Genomic DNA, 19,208 nt, shown 5'->3' with positions numbered 1-19,208 from the left:
TCATCCACTTTCCACTTGGACATTTTATATCGTTGATTCTCACGAACAATATTCTTAATTTCCAGTCTCTTAATGTTTTATTTACCTAATAAAACAAAAATATATCTAGTAATATATAAAATATAGAAAAATAATATATAAAAGTATAATATAATATATTCTTATTTATCTTTTTCTTTTAATAAAAATAATTTTATACGTAAGATACAGTAGCGTATATATAATGTAACAAAGTAATAAACTAAAAATATAGCATGGTATATTTTTATCTATTTTCTTTTTTTATATATAAAAAATAAAAATTATATAATTATAATTTATATATACTATTATAAAATATAGTAATATATACACGTAGATTTATATATATATATATATATATATATATATATATATTTATATATATTTTATTATACAGACATTATGTAATATTTTTTTTTTGCTTCTTTCATTATCTTCATCCAAAAAATATGAGAGAAAAAAGATATTCTAAAAATTTCAGCCATCGAACAAACGATCCTATCCAGGCTATTGAACAAAATGTGGATGTGTATGGACATTGCTTGAAGGTCAACATTGGACCAACTCTATGTATCTTTCTCTTTTTTCTCTCTCTTTTTCTTTTTTTTCACCCAACTTTGAATACTCGAAATCTTTGCTGACATCATGTTTTTATATAGATTTCAATAAACGCATTCCAAATAAAATCATATATTATTGATTTCTTTTTATTCACTTCTTTATATTCATTTTTATTAAAAAAAAATAAATAAATAAATAACATTAAGATATTGTTAATAATTTTAATAAATCTTGCGATTAGGTAATGATTGTATCTATATTTTGGGTAAAACAGGAAAAGAAAGACAAAACAAAATTATATTGGCTAAATATAATCAAGTTTTTTTGGATTAAATTTCCATAGAAAATTACGTAGTTCGAGATGATGATCGTAATAATAAATAAGAGGGAAAGGTGGTTACAAAATTAAATGTTAGTAGAAAGGACAGAAATATTCTGTCGGAGTGTCGGTTTGGGAGTAATCGAGTTAGGAAGCAAGGCTGTCAGCAAGGTCTGACATCGAATCTGACCCTGTTTCACGCCGTTCTTCGTTTTCCCTTGATACTGATAGAAAATTCATAGAAATTGAGAATCATTGATCAATTTATCAAGTGTTCATAAAGAAGAAGAAAAAGAAATAATACAAAAATATAATTGATCGTTTCAAAATCAATATATCCTAGAAGCGTAATAAAATAATAATAAAATTTATGAATGTGATCCGAAGAAAAGTGGAAAAAAAAAAGCAAAAAGAAAAACATAAAAAAATCTTCGAGATACCTTATTTTGAACTTAATAACAAACAAAATGTTGCAAATTAATTTATTTGCTAGTTATGTTGTCATAGGTCATTGAACTTGTCTTAACCAGTATAAAATTAATAATTATATGTTATATTTAATTGTAAAGAATATCGATAATTATAATTAGTTTTATGGTTAGAACAAAAATATGCATTTGTAATTTTTGTCCAGGAACATTTGTCGATGTCTCGAATAGTTTCGATGATATTCATATTCAACTAATTACAATTAGATACACACACACACTCTCTTTCTCTCTCTCTCTCTCTCTCTCTCTCTCTCTCTCTCTCTCTCTCTCTCTCTCTCTCTCTCTCTCTTTCTCTTTCTATAATATATGTATATATAACATAATATTCATTATACAATCAGCAGATAAGCATATATGCATTCACTATATGTATAGCAAACCTAACCTAACCGAACTATTTAGATACTCATTCAATATTCATATGAATTAATTATAATGGTACACCATTTATGTATATATCTGCTAATTATAAGGAACATTACAAGTAATTAAGAGATATTTATACAAAGCAAATCTAATCTGATAGAATGTTTTAATATATTGTTTAACATTTATACGAATTAATTATATATAATAAAACAACATCCTGTATATATCTCTTATTTATAATGTTCATTATAAGCAATAAATATTTATATATCCACAATGTATAAATCAAATGTAATCTTTTAAATCTTAACCTTACTTTTTGATTTTTTCGTTGTTTAATATTAAACTAATATAAAACAATTAAAAAAAAAAAGGTTAAGATAGATTCATATTAACGACGTAATTTGTTTATCGAAATATTGAAAATTACTTTGAATGAAAAATCTCTCGAAGAAATCCGATTTGGTTTATCATTTCCGGTCCGGATGACCGGTTTCCTTCTCGTTAACATCATCCTCGTAAGATAACGAACGTAGCCAGTCGTTCCTATATAATAATCGAGGACAGATTTTAGCCCTCCTTTTTTTTCCATGTAAACGCGCAATCGCGTTACGTTTTCCAGCTCGATGGAGGGGCAATATAATTCGCGGCGCAGCTGGTTTCGCGTTCCTTCGTTTCCCGGTTCGATCAATAGCCTAGGACCCTAGGACATGGTGAAGGCAGTTGTCCAGGCCAGTGGCGGATTCAGAATTTAATACACAAAAACGATTGATACGGTTTTGAAGATAAATACGATTCAATCGATGGATCGATTGCATTTGATCATTTGTTCTTTCATCTTATTTCATATCTCAAATATCAATGTTTTAACCTAACCTTATTTTTTTATTCGCCTTCTCTCATTAATTATTCTTTATTACTGATACCTGAATTTAATCTGGATTAAATGTTGATTTTTAATTATTTATTTATTTATTTTGTATCTTTTTTTTTTTTGGAGAATATAGATTTATAAAAGAGTTTATTATTATATTATTACGTCGAAGTTAGGATATGAAAGGGTTATGAGGTTAAAACTTCTTGATATTTAATTTTACATTTACGATTGATAGCAAATCATATGTATAAAGTACTTTTATTGAAATGAAATATTTGCAAGTGAAAACATAGATACGAGCAACATCGTACAAGTAAACTGAAATACCAGAGGAATCCGTATAGCGAAGACAAACTTATAATCGACTTCTTAGAAGTAATATTGTCAGGGAGAAAGAAAAAAAAAATAGAAAATAAAAAAGGATTATTAGAAAAGAAAAAAAATTTCATCCTTGATTAATTGATAGAAAAAGTATAACAATGTATTAGAACGCATTATATCAAGATCAAAATTGTTTTGGCAAGAATATTATTTTGGTGCAGAATTCAAAATAAAATGAAAGACAGAAATTAGAAGCTTGCAAAATCATAATTTTATTCGTTGAAAAAAGAATATTGTTGCGTTCTTTTGAAACGACACGATAAAACCACATTGAATGGAAGAAAATAAATTGTAGGAAACATGAAGTAAAATGAAACGCAATTAAAATTTGGCGCGCAGCCATAGCTAGTTACACTACTGGCGGAGAGTGAAGATTCCTGATAGGTCGAGAAGGTAGTAGGCGTCCGTGACGCCGGTAATTCGGTACGGTAGTGGGGGTAAACAGCGAGAGCCCACGGCAGGGCCGTCAGTTGGCCGCCGCGCGTCGGCGGTGTCACGTCTTGTTGTGTGTTGTGTCTAAATTATTGTCGTTACCTCCATCGATTTATTACCTTAATCGATCTATTTCGAAGGATTCGTCGCATATATTGACCTTAAACGTCATTAAGAATTATTAGATACTTATCTATTTTCGAAGGAATATCCAAAGAACTTGAAGTTAAAAAATCGAACAAAAAGGGAAAGTGTCAAAGGCGAGCTGCTGTTCTGTCGACGGATACGAGAACGGTGTATATGTGTGTTATATGTGTTACTAATGTGTGTATTGCGTGTTTGTCGGCGGAACGAGTTCATTTCTTCGACCAAGGGCTTCCCGTTTCAGTGACGTTTTCAAAGAAGCTTTGAAAAAGAATAAAGAAAAGGAATAAAAGAAGACCTCTCTCTTATCTCGTGAATAAATCTCGAGATTAAAAAAAGAAAAAATATAGAATGTTATTGGTAATTGACATTGATGATCATTTAACGTCCGATGGATTTTCAGTGATATAAGAATATACACAAATATACATAATATATTTCGAGACATTTTTTGTGTCGTTAAAAATTCGAATACGCGCTGCTGTATCGACAAAGAAGAAAGGTGTGGCGCGAAACCTGTACATTCTTACGATAGAAGAAACTATCTCTCTAGTTCTCTCTTTATCTCTATCTCTATCTCTATCTCTATCTCTTTTTTTTCTTCCTCTTGGACTTTGTCATCTTCTTTACCTTCTTCAATTTAGTTTTGTTTTTTATGTATCTCTGAGGACATACAAGACACTTACGTAAGTAAATATACCTACGTATTACATTTACAATATTATTCATCTCACATAATGTCAATTCGTATGTTTTTTTGAGATCACCAATCGTGTCATTAGTAGTTTACGAGAAAACCAATCACGAAGATACTTGTATATTGACGATAACCAATCATAAAAATCTTTGCGTTTTCATATCTAATCGATGACTTTTTTTTTTTCTTATAAATTAATGATTATTCAAGGAAAGGAAGAAATTTCTTTTTATAAATTATACATCTAATGATCTTGTTTAATATCAATTACTATATAAAAGATTTTACGATAGCAAAAGATTAGAAAAATGGAAAATATTTTGCATCTTGTTCGTTAGAATTTTCAATAATTTATCGAAAAGGTTAGAATAATCTGATTGGTTGTTTAGATTTTAACATCTTGCCGCCACATTTTTCATAGTTTAATGATCACAAGGACAATCCATAGTGATTTATAGGAAATATTTTTTCTGTATAGAATATCTATTTTTTAAAAATAGATATGTATTCTGACGAAAATAATAACGTAACGAACGATATATTGTTATCACATAGTAAACATTGGAATTAAATAACAAAAACAATAATAGTTGAATCTTATTAATGATTATCTGCTCAAAAAAAAAAAAGAGAGAGAGAGAGAGAGAGAAAAAAAAAACAGAAGAAACATTAAGGATAACCAAACAAATTCGATATTTTGATAAAAGTGCCCTTTTCATAAGAAAAACAAATCGAGTTAGAGATTATCAATGAATATTTTTATTTCTAAAGGAACATTAGAACAACGTAGACACCATCGAGAAGAATATAACGAGAGCTTCCTTCTACGGAGAATATATATTTTTTTTGAAGATGTACGGGTGATAAACGATCTCTTCTTCGTCAAAATGTTGATCAAGGAATATCGAATTCCTCTGCCACTTACGGTAGAGGAATATCAAATTGCTCAACTTTACATGATAGCGGTAAATATTTTTACTTGAATTTCATATAGTTTCCCGGATGAGGTTAGTTACGCAATTTTCGAAATATTTTATAAATCAATAATTGAGTTCTCTCTTACTCCGACGTATTTCCAAAATAACAAGAAATAAATGAATGAATAAAAAATAGAAACGAACGAAGTAATTTGAAATTTCGTAAACTTTCTTCTCAACTTTGGAGGTTAACTTTGAGCAGATTACGTGGAAAAGAACAAAAATCTTTTTTTTTTTTTTTTTTATATATATATTTCTTGATTTTTTTTCGTAATATTTACTTAGAAAATCGTAATATTTTTGTCGTCTTTGAATTCGTGTATAGGACAACAACAACAAAAAAAAAAAAAAAAAGAAAAGAAAGGAAAGGATCAGGAAAATAAAAATTTTCTCGTATTGTAGAAAAAATCACGTGAAGAAAGCAAAGGTACCGGAAGTGGCGTGGAAATAATAGTTAACGAACCATATACCAATGGGCCCGGTGGAAATGGTCAATATACGCATAAAATTTATCACGTTGGTAGCCATTTGCCAGGATGGTTCAAAAGTTTATTACCTAAATCGGCATTGATAGCAAAGGAGGAGGCATGGAACGCATATCCGTATACAAAAACACGATACACGAGTCCATTCGTCGAAAAGTTTTCCATAGAAATAGAAACTTATTATTTTCCTGATAATGGCTATCAAGAAAATGTCTTCAAATTGAACGGTGCAGATCTAAGAAACAGAGTCATAGGTACGTTCAAAAAGAAAGAACGAATGATTATAAATAATCCAAAAATATTTTCTATTAAATATTATTATGACATAATGTATTATAATATATATATATATATATATATTTTAAACTATATCATAATACCGTATTATATATTATAGTATAATGCTAATTATTCATAATATTAACTATTAATAATATAAATTGCAATGTTATAATATAATATAATATAATAGTTTTATAATATAATATATAATAGAGTAGAAATACTAAAATAGAAATATTAAAATAATAGAAGACTTTGAATATCGTAATATACTCTGTATGTGTACAGTACCTTTCAAAATAACTAGAAAATATTATAGGGACAATTTCAAGCATATTTAAACAATAAAAAATGATCATATACATATATGTTTTATTCGACTTTGTTTTCGAATTATAACGAATTTGATTCTCATGAAATTATATCTGCTTACTTTCGTAAGAAATGTTCGAAATGACCTTGCATCTGTATACAAGTCTACAGTCGTTTTATCAATGTGTCTGTCTTACTCTTTCCATACCATATGTCCAGATGTTGTTCGGATTTGCTTGAAACTTTGTTTAATTTTTTCACAAAGAGTTTCAATAGCGTTAAATAAAAATCGAAAATAAAATCTTTATATAAACTTCTTTTTTTTTTTTTTGTTTCGATATGCTGAAATCAACCTACTTATTCTTGAATAGTATATATAATATATAACAAAAAATATGTGTATACGTGTATTACAAAATCGTTGAATTTAGACATTTTCTTTTCTAAAATTAAACTAATATACCAATCATATTAATTATTATAGATTTGATCGACATCGTAAAAGATCAAATCGATTATGTCAAAGAAGAAGATCCTAAATTATATATTTCTGAAAAAACGGGTAGAGGTCCACTGACGGATACTTGGTTGGAAGATTATTGGACTGAAATCAAAGTAAAAATATATTTTACTATCCTTTTACGTAAAATAAAAGAAAGAAAAATAATAATACCACGATACAACCGAACTATCTCTCATTCTTTAGGGGAAACAACAACCAACGTCATCAGGGAAATCGTTAATGTGCGCTTATAAATTATGCCGGGTAGAATTCCGCTATTGGGGTATGCAAACAAAGTTAGAAAAGTTCATCCACGATATGGGTTAGTACCTGTTAGTATATGACCATTTATAAGAATTACTTTCATGAATTTTTCTATTCATAAATAAGTTAATTATTTACTTTGAAAAAAAAAAAAAAAAAAAAAAAGAAAAAAAAAGATATCGATTAAAACGATTCGTAGCATTGAGAAAAGTGATGGCACGAGCACACAGACAAGCCTGGGCCTGGCAAGATGAATGGTTTGGTTTGACAATGGAAGATATCAGAGAAATCGAACGGCAAACTCAGTTAGCACTTCAACAAAAGATGGGTCTTGCTGAGTCCGGTGAAGAAGTAACTGGTGACGATGATCAGGACACGAATACAGGAAATACTGGAATGACTCCTCAAGAATCGAACGTCGCTAGGACACTCGCAGCTACTTTGAGTAGTATCGAGAAAAACGAGGACCTTCAGAGTCCACTTAGTGTCAGGAAACCTTCAGATATACCGATTATCAATACAGCTGTTAGTTCAGAAGGTGAAATTAGTCCTGAGGATTCTCCAACAGAACCACCTAATGCTAGGTAATTAATTACTTTATTTTTTATCGGATATTTTATGTTAATGTATCATTGATTAATAGTTCATTATATCGAACTGATTCTAACTGTAATATTAATAGATTTGATTTTATCAAATTAACATATAATTCGTTATAATAATTATGCATTAGCCTCATTTTATTATTATCAAGAAACTAATATTCTTTTTATGATTAATTGTATTTTATATTTAGTCCGATCGATGAAAAGAACGAAAAGAAATCGTGGAAAAAGAATGCAGCAAGTCATTCACCTAGTTCAGCAAAAAGTATGGATATTCAAATCGCGAATTGGAGAATGGAAAGTATCGTTAGAGAATCCGAGACGAGTAGCGAAGAGGAATTCTTTGATTGTCAGGGTAAGTGTTACATTTTCTTTCATTTCTTTTCTTTATTTATCAGAATAAATTAATCATAGAAAAATAAGCATGATCGTAGATCGGAACCGGTTGATGTATCATTATTAAAAAAAAAAAAAAAAAAAGAAAGAAAGAAACAAGAATCAATTTTTCTAAGTTCTTAATATATTAAAAAAAAAAAAAAAAAAAAAAAAAAAAAAAAAAAAAAGAAAAAAGAAGAAGAAGAAGAAAGAAAAAAGATTCATTTTGCATCGTTTTATTATCTAACCTGCATCTCGTAGATACTTTAATACCTTCTTTATTTTATAAATTCGCATACTACATAACACTTTGCGGACATATAAAACTCGATCATTTGACTTGATGATGACAAAAATAAAAATGAAAATAAAAATAAAAGAAATAGAAGAAAATGAGTTTGGCTCGCAAAGTGTAAACAAGAGTGATTCTGGTATTAGGAAAGAACGTTTGAAATATGTCTAATTCTAAAAATCTATCGTCTCTCTTTCCTTCTCTTTCTCTCTATCTATCTATCTATCTATCTATCTATCTATCTATCTCTCTTTCTTTCATAGGTAATAACGTCCGCTTAAAAAGACAATAATAGCATGTGTTGACTATTTCGAACAGTCTTTTTTATGTCTACCTTCTCTGTTTTTTCTTGCACTCCACACACACACCGCAGCTGGGTTCATTATACCTACTATACGTAAAGGTAGGACGCGTAGTTAACGATGAATTGTTCATCGTCATTAGAAGAAAATGTGAACAACAGCTAGAACAAACAAATGAAAGTATTTTTTTTTTTTTTTCAAAAGAAAATATTTAAAAAAAAATATATATATATATTAATAATAACAATAATAATATAATAATAATAAAGAACTGTGCACTCTGTACATACGCATTATTAATTTTTGAATCACTTTATTCATACGCTTTATATATTATATCGTTTTTATTTAAATTTCTAGAATTGTGTAATTCTAGAATTCAGCATGAAGATTCCCGAGCATGATCTATACGCATGGCTACATAAAGTTTATTGGCTGTACGATGAAAATCTTTGTAACTAACATCGGACGATGTAACAACCTGTTGCATGATGTATTCACGTTAGCACTTGGACCATAGAAGTAATCGATATTTGGTTACATCATGTACACGAAGTTTAAAAAGCATTGAAAGAGTAATTTTATGGAGTTTAATAATCATTATTTTTTTATTTATTTTTTTTTTCTATTATTTAGTCGCTTCCACGTTACACACGTAATAGATACACTATTATTATAATAATACTAATAATAACAATAATAATGATATGAATTATAATATTACAATTGAAAAAAAAAAAGTAATAAATAAAAGTAAAGCAATAGTGCACAATCGATTAATTATATGTGATTATACTTTAGAGCACTTTGAAGATAACTCTTCATTAGCTAAATGGAGTTCTTTGGATCTTCTAGCAGAAGAGGACGATGGTGCTTCTCCTGTGGTACCAACAAACAACGTGGAAGGTAATATTTTTCATTCTTTATTTTTATTATCTAATTAAACATAATAAATAATAACGAATGACAATATCACCAAATCATTGTATTTCCACTAGGTCTATCAATGAGTTTTGTTTGATTTTTTATTAAAAAAAGAAAAATTGTTTTATATTGAAGAATAGTAGTAATCATTTTTTTATCACCAAATAAATTAATCTATGTAATTAATTTTCACAGAAGCAGATACGATATTCTCACCTTCGTTTCTACAGCCAATAGCAAGCGAACGTAGTAAAAGATTGCAAATTCACACGTCGACGAGCATTGACGTTTCTTGTCCAACATCACCTCAACATTCTCCAACTCATCAATCGTGTAAAACTACAGTACTTTTGATCGTGATGCATGCCGGAAGCGTTCTAGGTAATTGTCATTTTATTGTGTGATAATTTATTGGTACTTATTAAATGACAAACATAATTAATTAATTATAGATGCCAACGTCGATTTGACTGCGAAGAAATCGGATGTGACAACCTTCAAAGGTGCCTTCGAGTCTGTTATGAGACAACATTATCCGAGTATGGTCGGACATGTTTCTATAAAATTCGTTTCATGTCCTTCGATATGTACCGAAGGTCTAGGTGTTCTTTCGAGGTAAAAAGATCTTAATTAAAAAATTCATTAATCGATTAGATCGGCACTTACATAAATTCTGATGAAAATTAAAATTTAGACAAAGCTTATACATACGTAAAAATAAATAGTAGATTATTTTTGTGTTGTAAAATAAAGAGAAATGAAAGGTTAATTAAATTTTATCGTTCAGTTTAAGTCCATACAGTTTCGACATGTCTCCATCGTGCATGGATGCACCTCAAGTAACGAATGATACCATACCAATCGGTGCAATACCATTACTGGCAAGTGCAAGCTCGGATTACGAAGAAGCAGTCTCACGAGTGGTGACCAATGCGAATCAGATTTATCAAGGATTTATAAAGAGCGAAGAGGGTAAAGGTTTTAGTGGGCAAATTTGTTTCATCGCTGATTCCGTAGGTTCGATTTTGGCCTACGATGCTTTGTGTAGATCTACGCATTATCATTCGAGATATAACAGTGAAAATAATATATTGGATACGAGTAATCAAGGGATTGAAAATAATGGAATTTCTGAGGATGGCAAACATTTAAATGCACCTTCGCCTAGAAGAAGATCTTCTGGGACAAAGTAAGAAATAGAATTATATTTAGATAAACTTTTGATAGAGAATTTATTATACTTTTTACAAAACTTTTCAAATTTTTAATTAATATACGTATATTATACATATAATATTATTTTATATAATAATAGTATATAATATCATATTATATCATTTATTATATTTTATATATAAAAACTATATGATGATATAATATATATATATATATATGTGTGTGTGTATGTGTGTGTGTGTGTAGTCATGTTATTCTCAAGATGAAATCTCTATTATCAGTGACAGTAGCCAGCAATGTAAATTAGAATTCGACGTAGGAGAGTTCTTCATGTTTGGCAGTCCATTAGCACTCGTTATGGCATATAGAAAAATATCATCTCACGGAGACAAGAATAGTAATATCCCAAAGCCAATGGTGAATCAAGTTTACAATCTCTTTCATCCAAGCGATCCAGTAGCCGCAAGAATCGAACCATTGATTTCCGCGAGATTTTCTTTATTACCACCTGTTAATGTTGCTCGATATCAAAAGTATCCTCTTGGAAATGGACAGCCTTATCATTTACGTAAGTGTTCTTTATTGTCTGTATTTCAGAAATAGAAAAAAGGAATTCATAAAAATTCTTATCGTTTTTCAGTGGAAACGATTCAAAGCAATCCACAATTATTTGCGGATGGATTAAACATTCCTAACATATACATGACAACGCCGTCTCAACATGCTCATTTGAGAAGATTGTCGGATATATCGATTCATAGTACTATGTCTGGTATCGTCGATAATATTCCTTTACAAGTTGTTTCTGCTCGTAAGTCCTAATCCAAATCCAGTAAACGAATCGACTCTCTCTCTCTCTCTCTCTCTCTCTATGTATCTCTATCTATCTATCTATCTATTTGTCTCTTTCTCTCACTCGCTCGTTTGCTTTTTCTCTCTCTCTCTCTCTCTCTCGATACCATCTGATATAATATTCTATCTTCTATTCTATTCCATTCTATGTTATTCTCTTCTATTATACAATATATATATAGTAGATATATAGATAATAATATAATTATATATGTATATATATGTATTCTTTGCTTATTTTTATTTTTTCACTTATTCATTTTATTTTTGCTTATTCGTTAAATTTTTTTTATATCAGTAATATAAATTAAAGCTTTTTTTTTTTTCTTCATACTTTTTGTAACGCATAATGAAAAAAAAAAAAAAAAAAAAAAGAAAGAGAGAGAAAACCAACACAAAGATTGAATTTTCAGTGACGCAAAAATGGTGGGGAACTAAACGAATAGATTATGCTCTATATTGTCCAGAGGGTCTGGCAAATTTTCCTACAAATGCATTACCCCATCTCTTCCATGCTAGTTATTGGGAATCATCAGACGTAATAGCGTTTATATTAAGACAGTTGGGTCGGTTCGATTTACCCATGCTTGGTAACGAAGAAAAAGAACTCTCATGTTTCCGTCCAGGTCAACCAAGAGAAAAATGGATTAAAAAACGCACCTCGGTCAAACTGAAGGTTCCTATTATATTTATATATTTTTCTTTATTATTGAATTTACGTTTTCTTGTTTGCAATGAAATTATGACACAAGCATAAATAACGTCATATTATAAACTATTCAGAACGTTGCTGCTAATCATAGAGCCAATGACGTCATCGTGGGAGAAGGTGTACCTCAAGTATTAGTGGCCAGATTTATGTACAGTCCTATAGACGTGATAGCTTTAACAGGTAAACAATCGGTGAACATTTACGAGGATCATCTTTTCTTCTATAGATATTAATATATACATATTAATTATCTAACGTTATTTTATGGTTTTTTTTTTTTTTTTTATATTCAGGAGAAAAAGTAGATATTCATATTATGAAAGACCCACCTGTTAGCGAATGGACGTTTTTAAATACAGAAGTTACAGATAAAAACGGTAGAATAACTTATAGAATACCTGATGACAAAGCTCTCGGTTACGGACTTTATCCTGTAAAAATGATAGTTAGGTAATTGATCTGGCAAAAATTTGTCGTCATTTATATTTATTGATATTCGTTGATATTAAAAAGAAAAATTGTTGATATTTAGAGGAGATCACACTTCTGTCGACTTCTTTTTGGCTGTGATACCTCCGAAAACAGAGTGTGTGGTCTTCAGTATCGATGGATCGTTCACAGCGAGTATGTCAGTCACCGGAAAGGATCCGAAAGTTAGAGCTGGTGCTGTTGATGTTGTCAGGTAAACGTTATTCATTGTTTCATTTTATGAAATAATCCTTTGATCAGTAACACTTAGTTTATTGCGTTATTTGTAGACACTGGCAAGAATTAGGATATTTAATTATATACATCACCGCACGACCAGATATGCAACAAAAGAAAGTTGTGTCCTGGCTATCTCAGCATAACTTCCCTCACGGTTTGGTGTCTTTCGCGGATGGTCTCTCCACGGATCCGCTTGGTCATAAAGCAGCATATTTAAATAATTTAGTGCAGGTAAGAAGACAATTGACAATGACGATCAACCTATCAAAAATGAATATTTATTCATTTGACCATTGTTGATTGAATTCGGTCAAATTCAAAATATTTTTCTATGATCAATTGATCCAGTCAATCATAAAGATATAAATTAATGAAATGACGTTAATTACAGGAACACGGTGTAATAATACATCAAGCATATGGTAGTAGCAAAGACATAAGTGTTTACACATCGATAAATCTCAAGCCAAATCAAATATTCGTAATCGGTGGAGCATCGAAAAAACATCACGCTCTGGCGACGATACTTCACGATGGTTACGCCGCACATTTGAGCATGCTACAGGCACATGGTGGTTCGAGACCAGCCAAAGGCAATGCAAGGATGGTAATACCACGTGGTCAATTTGGTTTGCCCGGTCAGAATGCATCTTTACGACGAAGAAGGTATGTCCTTTGGTATTTATCCTTCATTATTTCATTATTATCCAAACTCGTGTTTATTACTACGTACAACAAAGTGAATAACTCGATAGTCTCGCTAATTAATCTGATTCAACGTTGAAACTAATCCGAGAAAAATTCCTAACGAAAATTTACAGAAAATGCAGTACATGTGGATGTAAAATATTACGTTTCTGTATCTATCTTTCTCCCTCGCTCACTCACTTTCTACAATTTTCTCTTTGTAATTAGTTAATTAGTGACTAAGGAAATTAATACGCTGAAAGCTACGAGTCCGAGATAAGACGATAATCTATACTCGATATAAACGATGATATAACATGTTCTTAGAATTTATAATAATTTTTTTTTTTTTTTTTTTTTTTCTTTTATGCCTTCTATAAGAAACCTTCGTTAAGAATATAAATAACGATATGGATTAGCAAATATGAGCATACTCATTTCTCAAAGAGAAAGATGAATGAGTTATCGTTGATGACATTCGATAAATAAAATATGTAAAATACATATTTGCCATCCTATATCGTTCGGACATTTGAATTTGTCAAAGCGTGATGTTTGCAGTGTGTGTGTGTGTGAATACGAAAATACTGGCTTTGTTCCAGTAATGACACAAGCATCAACTCTTCAGCGTGCAACAGTGTATACTCAAAGTGGAAAGTTACCTTAGTGACATCTAATACACGCCTATAATCTGCGTACAATTAACTTACTCGCATTGGTAACTATCTCTCCTGCCTCTTTTTCTTTCTTTGTCCTTTTCTTTCTTTCCTTCTTCTTTTACTATCTTTGTTCTCTCTCTCTCTCTCTCTCTCTCGCTCTCGCTCTCTCGCTCTCTCGCTCTCTCGCTCGCTAACATCACACTGAATTTATGGATAGAAAGATCAATTTTAAATGTAAAAGTAAAAAAGAGAATAATGAATGAATTGTTTCAAAAATTAACTCGAAATTTTTTATTCGTCAATTAATGTGTCGATCACTCTATTCGTTGCACAAAGGCATGCTGATTTTGGTTTTTGGTGTCTAGAAAGTAAAAAAGAAAATTAAAATATAAATAATTGACTGATAAAAAGAGATGAGAAAATATTCTTTCTTATAAAAAAAAAATCTTTCTATCTTTAACATGCTGCAAGTGTGCCGTGCTGTGATACTGGCTGATACTCGATGGACACTCAAGAGATGTCTAAAATTCAAGAATTTCTTCGTTACAGGTACATGCTATGAGGATATAAACGCGTCTTATATGACATAGCTAATGAGAACGTTGTGTGCTCTTGAAAAGCGAGCGATGATTATTCGAGCCCGCACAAACGAAGAAAACGAAAAACGAACAAACAAACAAAAAGTATATTTAAAAAAAAAAATGTATTTAAAAAAAAAAAAAAACAAAAAAAAATTCTTATATCGCTTTCTCTATGAACCATATAAAAAGAACAAAAAAAAAAAAAAGAAAGAAAGAAAGAAAAAAAAATAATAATATGTCAAGGACTTGTGGTTAAATCCGCTTTGACTGTTTAGATGCGTTCAGTGATTAGAATTTTCTCGTCTAATCTATCGAGATTATCTGATCCTGTTTTTAGTCATCAAGGTAAACAGGTGTATTAATATTATTTTTGTATCAAATTTTATTAGAGACTGAATGTTCTATGGGTTTTCTTTATTATTATTATTATTTTTTTTTTCTTCTTCTTCTTTTTCTTTTTCAATTTCTTCGAAGAGAGTTTGACGAATCACCTATGAGAGAAGATTAAAATGATCTGAAGAATGTAATTGAAATAACTACGTGAAGTATTATATTTAACATTAGTGTAATTGCATTATGTAAAGGATATTTATATTTTGCAATGCGATATGCATATGTAGATATATAATATACAATACGTATGTGTGTATGCGTGTGTATACACACACACACACACACAGGCACACGACATACGCCTCAATATAATTATTCTTTCCTAATTATTTTTTTATTACTATAATTTGTTTTATTACTGCACACACATACACATATACTTACTTAATAAAGAGAGAATAATGGTAATAAAAAAAAATAGTATCTTACGTAATAACATTTTTTCCGATTTAATAATATTTTTGTTCTTAATATTCAATACTAATTTTTATATAATTTTCTTGGAAAATTTTAGAAAGAAAAATTCTAATTACTAATTCTAATTTATAAAATTCTAATTCGGTGATTCGATCGATCTCTAATCGTTGTATTTATTTGCAAATCAAGATGTGGTCATAGATTAGAAATTGCAACATTGTTTGCACGATTTCATAGTTTTAAATTAATCATTAATGAAACACGATAATCCAAAAGACATACACAATATGTAACCAACATTTAAAGAAAGACCTCCTTTCCTTTTATTCTTTCTATTAATCTCGCTCTCTCTTTATTCATCTATCTATCTATCTGTCTCTCTATTTCTCTCTCTTTCTCTCTCTCTCTCTATCTTTTTAATTATCACAACTATGCATTAGATTTCATTCATCACGCTTGTTATTAAAACATCTTTACTTAGCAGCAATGAAGATCAACAAACCACTTCTATTATAATCGATTTATCGATTAACTAATTATTTAAGTAATTAATTAATTATCTTTTTTACAGTATGTACATATACACGAATGTATGTATTTATGTGTATAGAAATAGAATAGTTGTCCGGATCATTCGATCCATATAATAACTAATAATATTAATTTTCTGATCAATACAAATTTTTATTTTAATTATGACAATCGATGTGATTACAAAAAAAAAAACAACAAATTGTAAAACATCAATTAAGAACGCATCGATACGACATTCTAAAACTTTATATATATATATATATATATATATATATATATATATAGACAAGAAATTTTGTAAAATATCCAATGATGATAGATATTTTATATAGTTATTTTTTTTTCTCTCTCTTAAAAATAAAGTTTTGGAATCTTGAAAAAAAAAAAATCATCAAAGGCTGATTCCATAGCTTCTTATCATTTCTAATGTAAACGAAAAATGCTTTGAACGAAGAGCACGATCCATCGTCTCCGTATTGCTTTTTATCCACGAATGACCTTTGTTACGTCATCAACGTCATGCTTTCAGCGTAGAAAAAGATTGAAAACGTTTATAAATACGAAGAAGAACGCATAGAAATTTTCTAGTATCCTAGTATTCATTCATTTTCACGATACGACACATTCTACATTCACATTCTGTATTTCCTGTCGCCTGCATTGTGTCTATCTCTCTTCCTCTTTCTCTCTCTCTCTCTCTCTCTATCTCTATCTCTATCTCTTTTTATCTATCTAACGATAATGTCATAATTTTGAGAATCATCAATACTATCGATACTATCGATACTTTGCGAGCTATCAATTTCAATTTTCGACTTGAAAATTATTCAAACAATTTTCTTTCCAAAGCACGATAAGCAGATAGAAAAAAGACAAAAAATAACGATAGGATCATCAAGCTGCTTGTTTTATCTAATCCCGGATGCTCTAAATTAGATGAATGTCAAACATGGCGGATGCACATGTGATTGTTTACCCGTTTAACAATGGAACTTTGCGTAATATCGATCGACGTAGTAAAACATTGCAGATTCTAATTTTATACCTAAGTGAAATTGTTTCGATACGATTCTACGCAAGGATGTTAAAAAATTATTTAAAATTGAATGATAAAATCACATATCATTCAATCAGAATATTATGTACATATATGTGTGTGTGTATATATATATATATATATATATATATATATATATATATATTTCTAGTACATACTTTCAATATAAAAATTAATTTCTAAATTATATTATATACCTACACATATTTTTATTTTATATATTTTTATATAAAAGTTTAGTAAAGATATATACATTTAACATTATACATGTTTTTTATTAAATAGTTTTATTAAACAATTTATATATACATATATAATATATATGTATATTTATTTATTTATTTTTTTTTCTTATCATATATCTTTTTATAGATATACATATGTATGTACAAAATATGTTCTCATTCCGTAAAATAAATTAATTAATAAAAATTCTAATCTAATGAAAATCAATAGCTCTTTTAGAACGGCGAAGCGAGCGATTTCCCAACCAACTGTGGGAAAAATCTTTCCTTTGGAACGAAGTACGAGTTTAGGACCACCAAGTTCGCCTCCAAACGTGCCCCAATCCGCACCACCAATCAAAAATACCACCACGGAAAAGCTCTGACGACTTACACGCTGCCGCTCTTTTTTCGACTCCTTGCATTGATTTACGTGTGTTCGCAACGTTCTTCATCAATTTCTATTTCAACTTACGTGACACGATTAACTTGATATCGATGCGATATCGATAGGGGAAAAAAAGGAAAAGTAAGAGAAAAAAATCTGAAGCTGTAAAAAATTCCCATTTTTACGTTGGACCATATGTCATCATTGTAAACAACTTCGTTAATCATATCGAAAATTGTATTATATGTTATATCATTATAGGTAATAGTCTACGTTAACCATATCAGATTTTATAATTGGTTTAAAAAATTTTCATATCATTGACACGAGTATATTGCTTATCGTTGATCTTATCAATGCGATTAAATCGTATATAGATTTTTATTTCTACTTGCATAATCATGATAATGTATTAAAATATATAAAATTATTTGCCGATTATCGGTTCAATGATTTAACAGAAATATGCATAATGCATGAAACATGTAAATGGCTTTTTCAAAATTCAACATTTTTTTTTACATCCTTTTGACTAATCATTGCGAAATATAGCAACTTCGCAGTAGATTATATGACTTATACTACGGTACGAAAGAGAAAAAAATCTATTCGTTCACTGTTATCTGATCTCAACTAATTGTTAACATTTTAAAGAAAATTGATTGTAATGTTGAAAACTGATTGTAAATTAGTGTACGAATGTTTCTTATATAATTCTCGTTTTCAATATTTTTATTACTATCATACCTCGTAATAATTGTCATCATCATTACCATTATCATCATTATCATCATCATCATCATCATCATCATCATCATCATCATTATTATTATTATTATAATTATTATTATTATTATTCTCATTGTTAAAAGCAATAATTTTGCAAAAAGTCTACGTTTTTTTCACTCGATCGGAATTGATTATTCATACATGAATATACAAAGAAAACAAAAAATAAAAAATAGGATTAAATAATTATTTGGTACTCGACGAATGAAAAATAGATCTATTCTAAACTATTAGAAACTTTTCCGCGAAAGTATTATATATATTAATTATTACAAATGTTGTCTATGGGATAGGTTTTAAAGAAATAATTATAATTTTTCTTTCCTTTTCTGTTTTTTTTCTTCTGCTCAAAAAAACTTTGCACATGCGAATCTCTTTTAAATGAATGAGTGTAAAAGATTATAAAATAAATAAATAAT

The 19,208-nt window shown here is 29.3% G+C and overlaps 1 protein-coding gene across 11 annotated transcripts; it reads left to right on the top strand.

The window, feature by feature from the left end:
• The first annotated feature begins 3,482 nt into the window (after window positions 1-3,482).
• On the top strand, window positions 3,483-18,727 carry LOC122633035 (protein retinal degeneration B). 11 transcript variants are annotated; one of them, XR_006328010.1, is made up of 21 exons: window positions 3,483-4,281; window positions 5,064-5,257; window positions 5,672-6,008; window positions 6,833-6,963; window positions 7,055-7,172; window positions 7,314-7,698; window positions 7,911-8,074; window positions 9,490-9,594; window positions 9,808-9,993; window positions 10,065-10,227; window positions 10,400-10,801; window positions 11,070-11,356; window positions 11,429-11,599; window positions 12,054-12,316; window positions 12,424-12,532; window positions 12,646-12,802; window positions 12,885-13,034; window positions 13,111-13,291; window positions 13,452-13,726; window positions 14,878-14,955; window positions 17,845-17,982. XR_006328010.1 is itself a non-coding variant. In XM_043820485.1 (21 exons), the coding sequence occupies exons 2-21, from the start codon at window positions 5,180-5,182 to the stop codon at window positions 17,996-17,998; spliced, it is 3,789 nt and encodes a 1,262-aa protein (XP_043676420.1). In that variant the 5' UTR covers window positions 3,483-4,281; window positions 5,064-5,179; the 3' UTR covers window positions 17,999-18,727. The 11 variants fall into 11 exon arrangements, 10 of the variants coding, with proteins under 10 accessions (XP_043676420.1, XP_043676419.1, XP_043676426.1 ...); XM_043820485.1 differs by lacking the exon at window positions 14,878-14,955 and adding an exon at window positions 8,760-8,789 and having other exon boundaries at window positions 9,547-9,594; window positions 17,845-18,727; XM_043820484.1 differs by lacking the exon at window positions 14,878-14,955 and adding an exon at window positions 8,760-8,789 and having other exon boundaries at window positions 9,544-9,594; window positions 17,845-18,727.
• The last annotated feature ends 481 nt before the right edge of the window (window positions 18,728-19,208 follow it).

This window comes from Vespula pensylvanica, chromosome 11 (assembly GCF_014466175.1).
Source record: "Vespula pensylvanica isolate Volc-1 chromosome 11, ASM1446617v1, whole genome shotgun sequence".
Classification (NCBI taxonomy): Eukaryota; Metazoa; Arthropoda; class Insecta; order Hymenoptera; family Vespidae; genus Vespula; species Vespula pensylvanica.
Note: the sequence above shows the minus strand (reverse complement) of the source record. Positions and strands in the feature narration are given on the sequence as shown.

Excerpts from the sequence above, each read along its gene's own strand:
- LOC122633035 (XM_043820483.1), top strand. The coding sequence starts at position 5,180 with ATGTTGATCAAGGAATATCGAATTCCTCTGCCACTTACGGTAGAGGAA. Across the intron at positions 6,009-6,832 it reads TCTAAGAAACAGAGTCATAG|ATTTGATCGACATCGTAAAA; the intron begins GTACGTTCAAAA and ends TAATTATTATAG. Across the intron at positions 13,727-17,844 it reads GCATCTTTACGACGAAGAAG|CTCTTTTAGAACGGCGAAGC; the intron begins GTATGTCCTTTG and ends GAAAATCAATAG.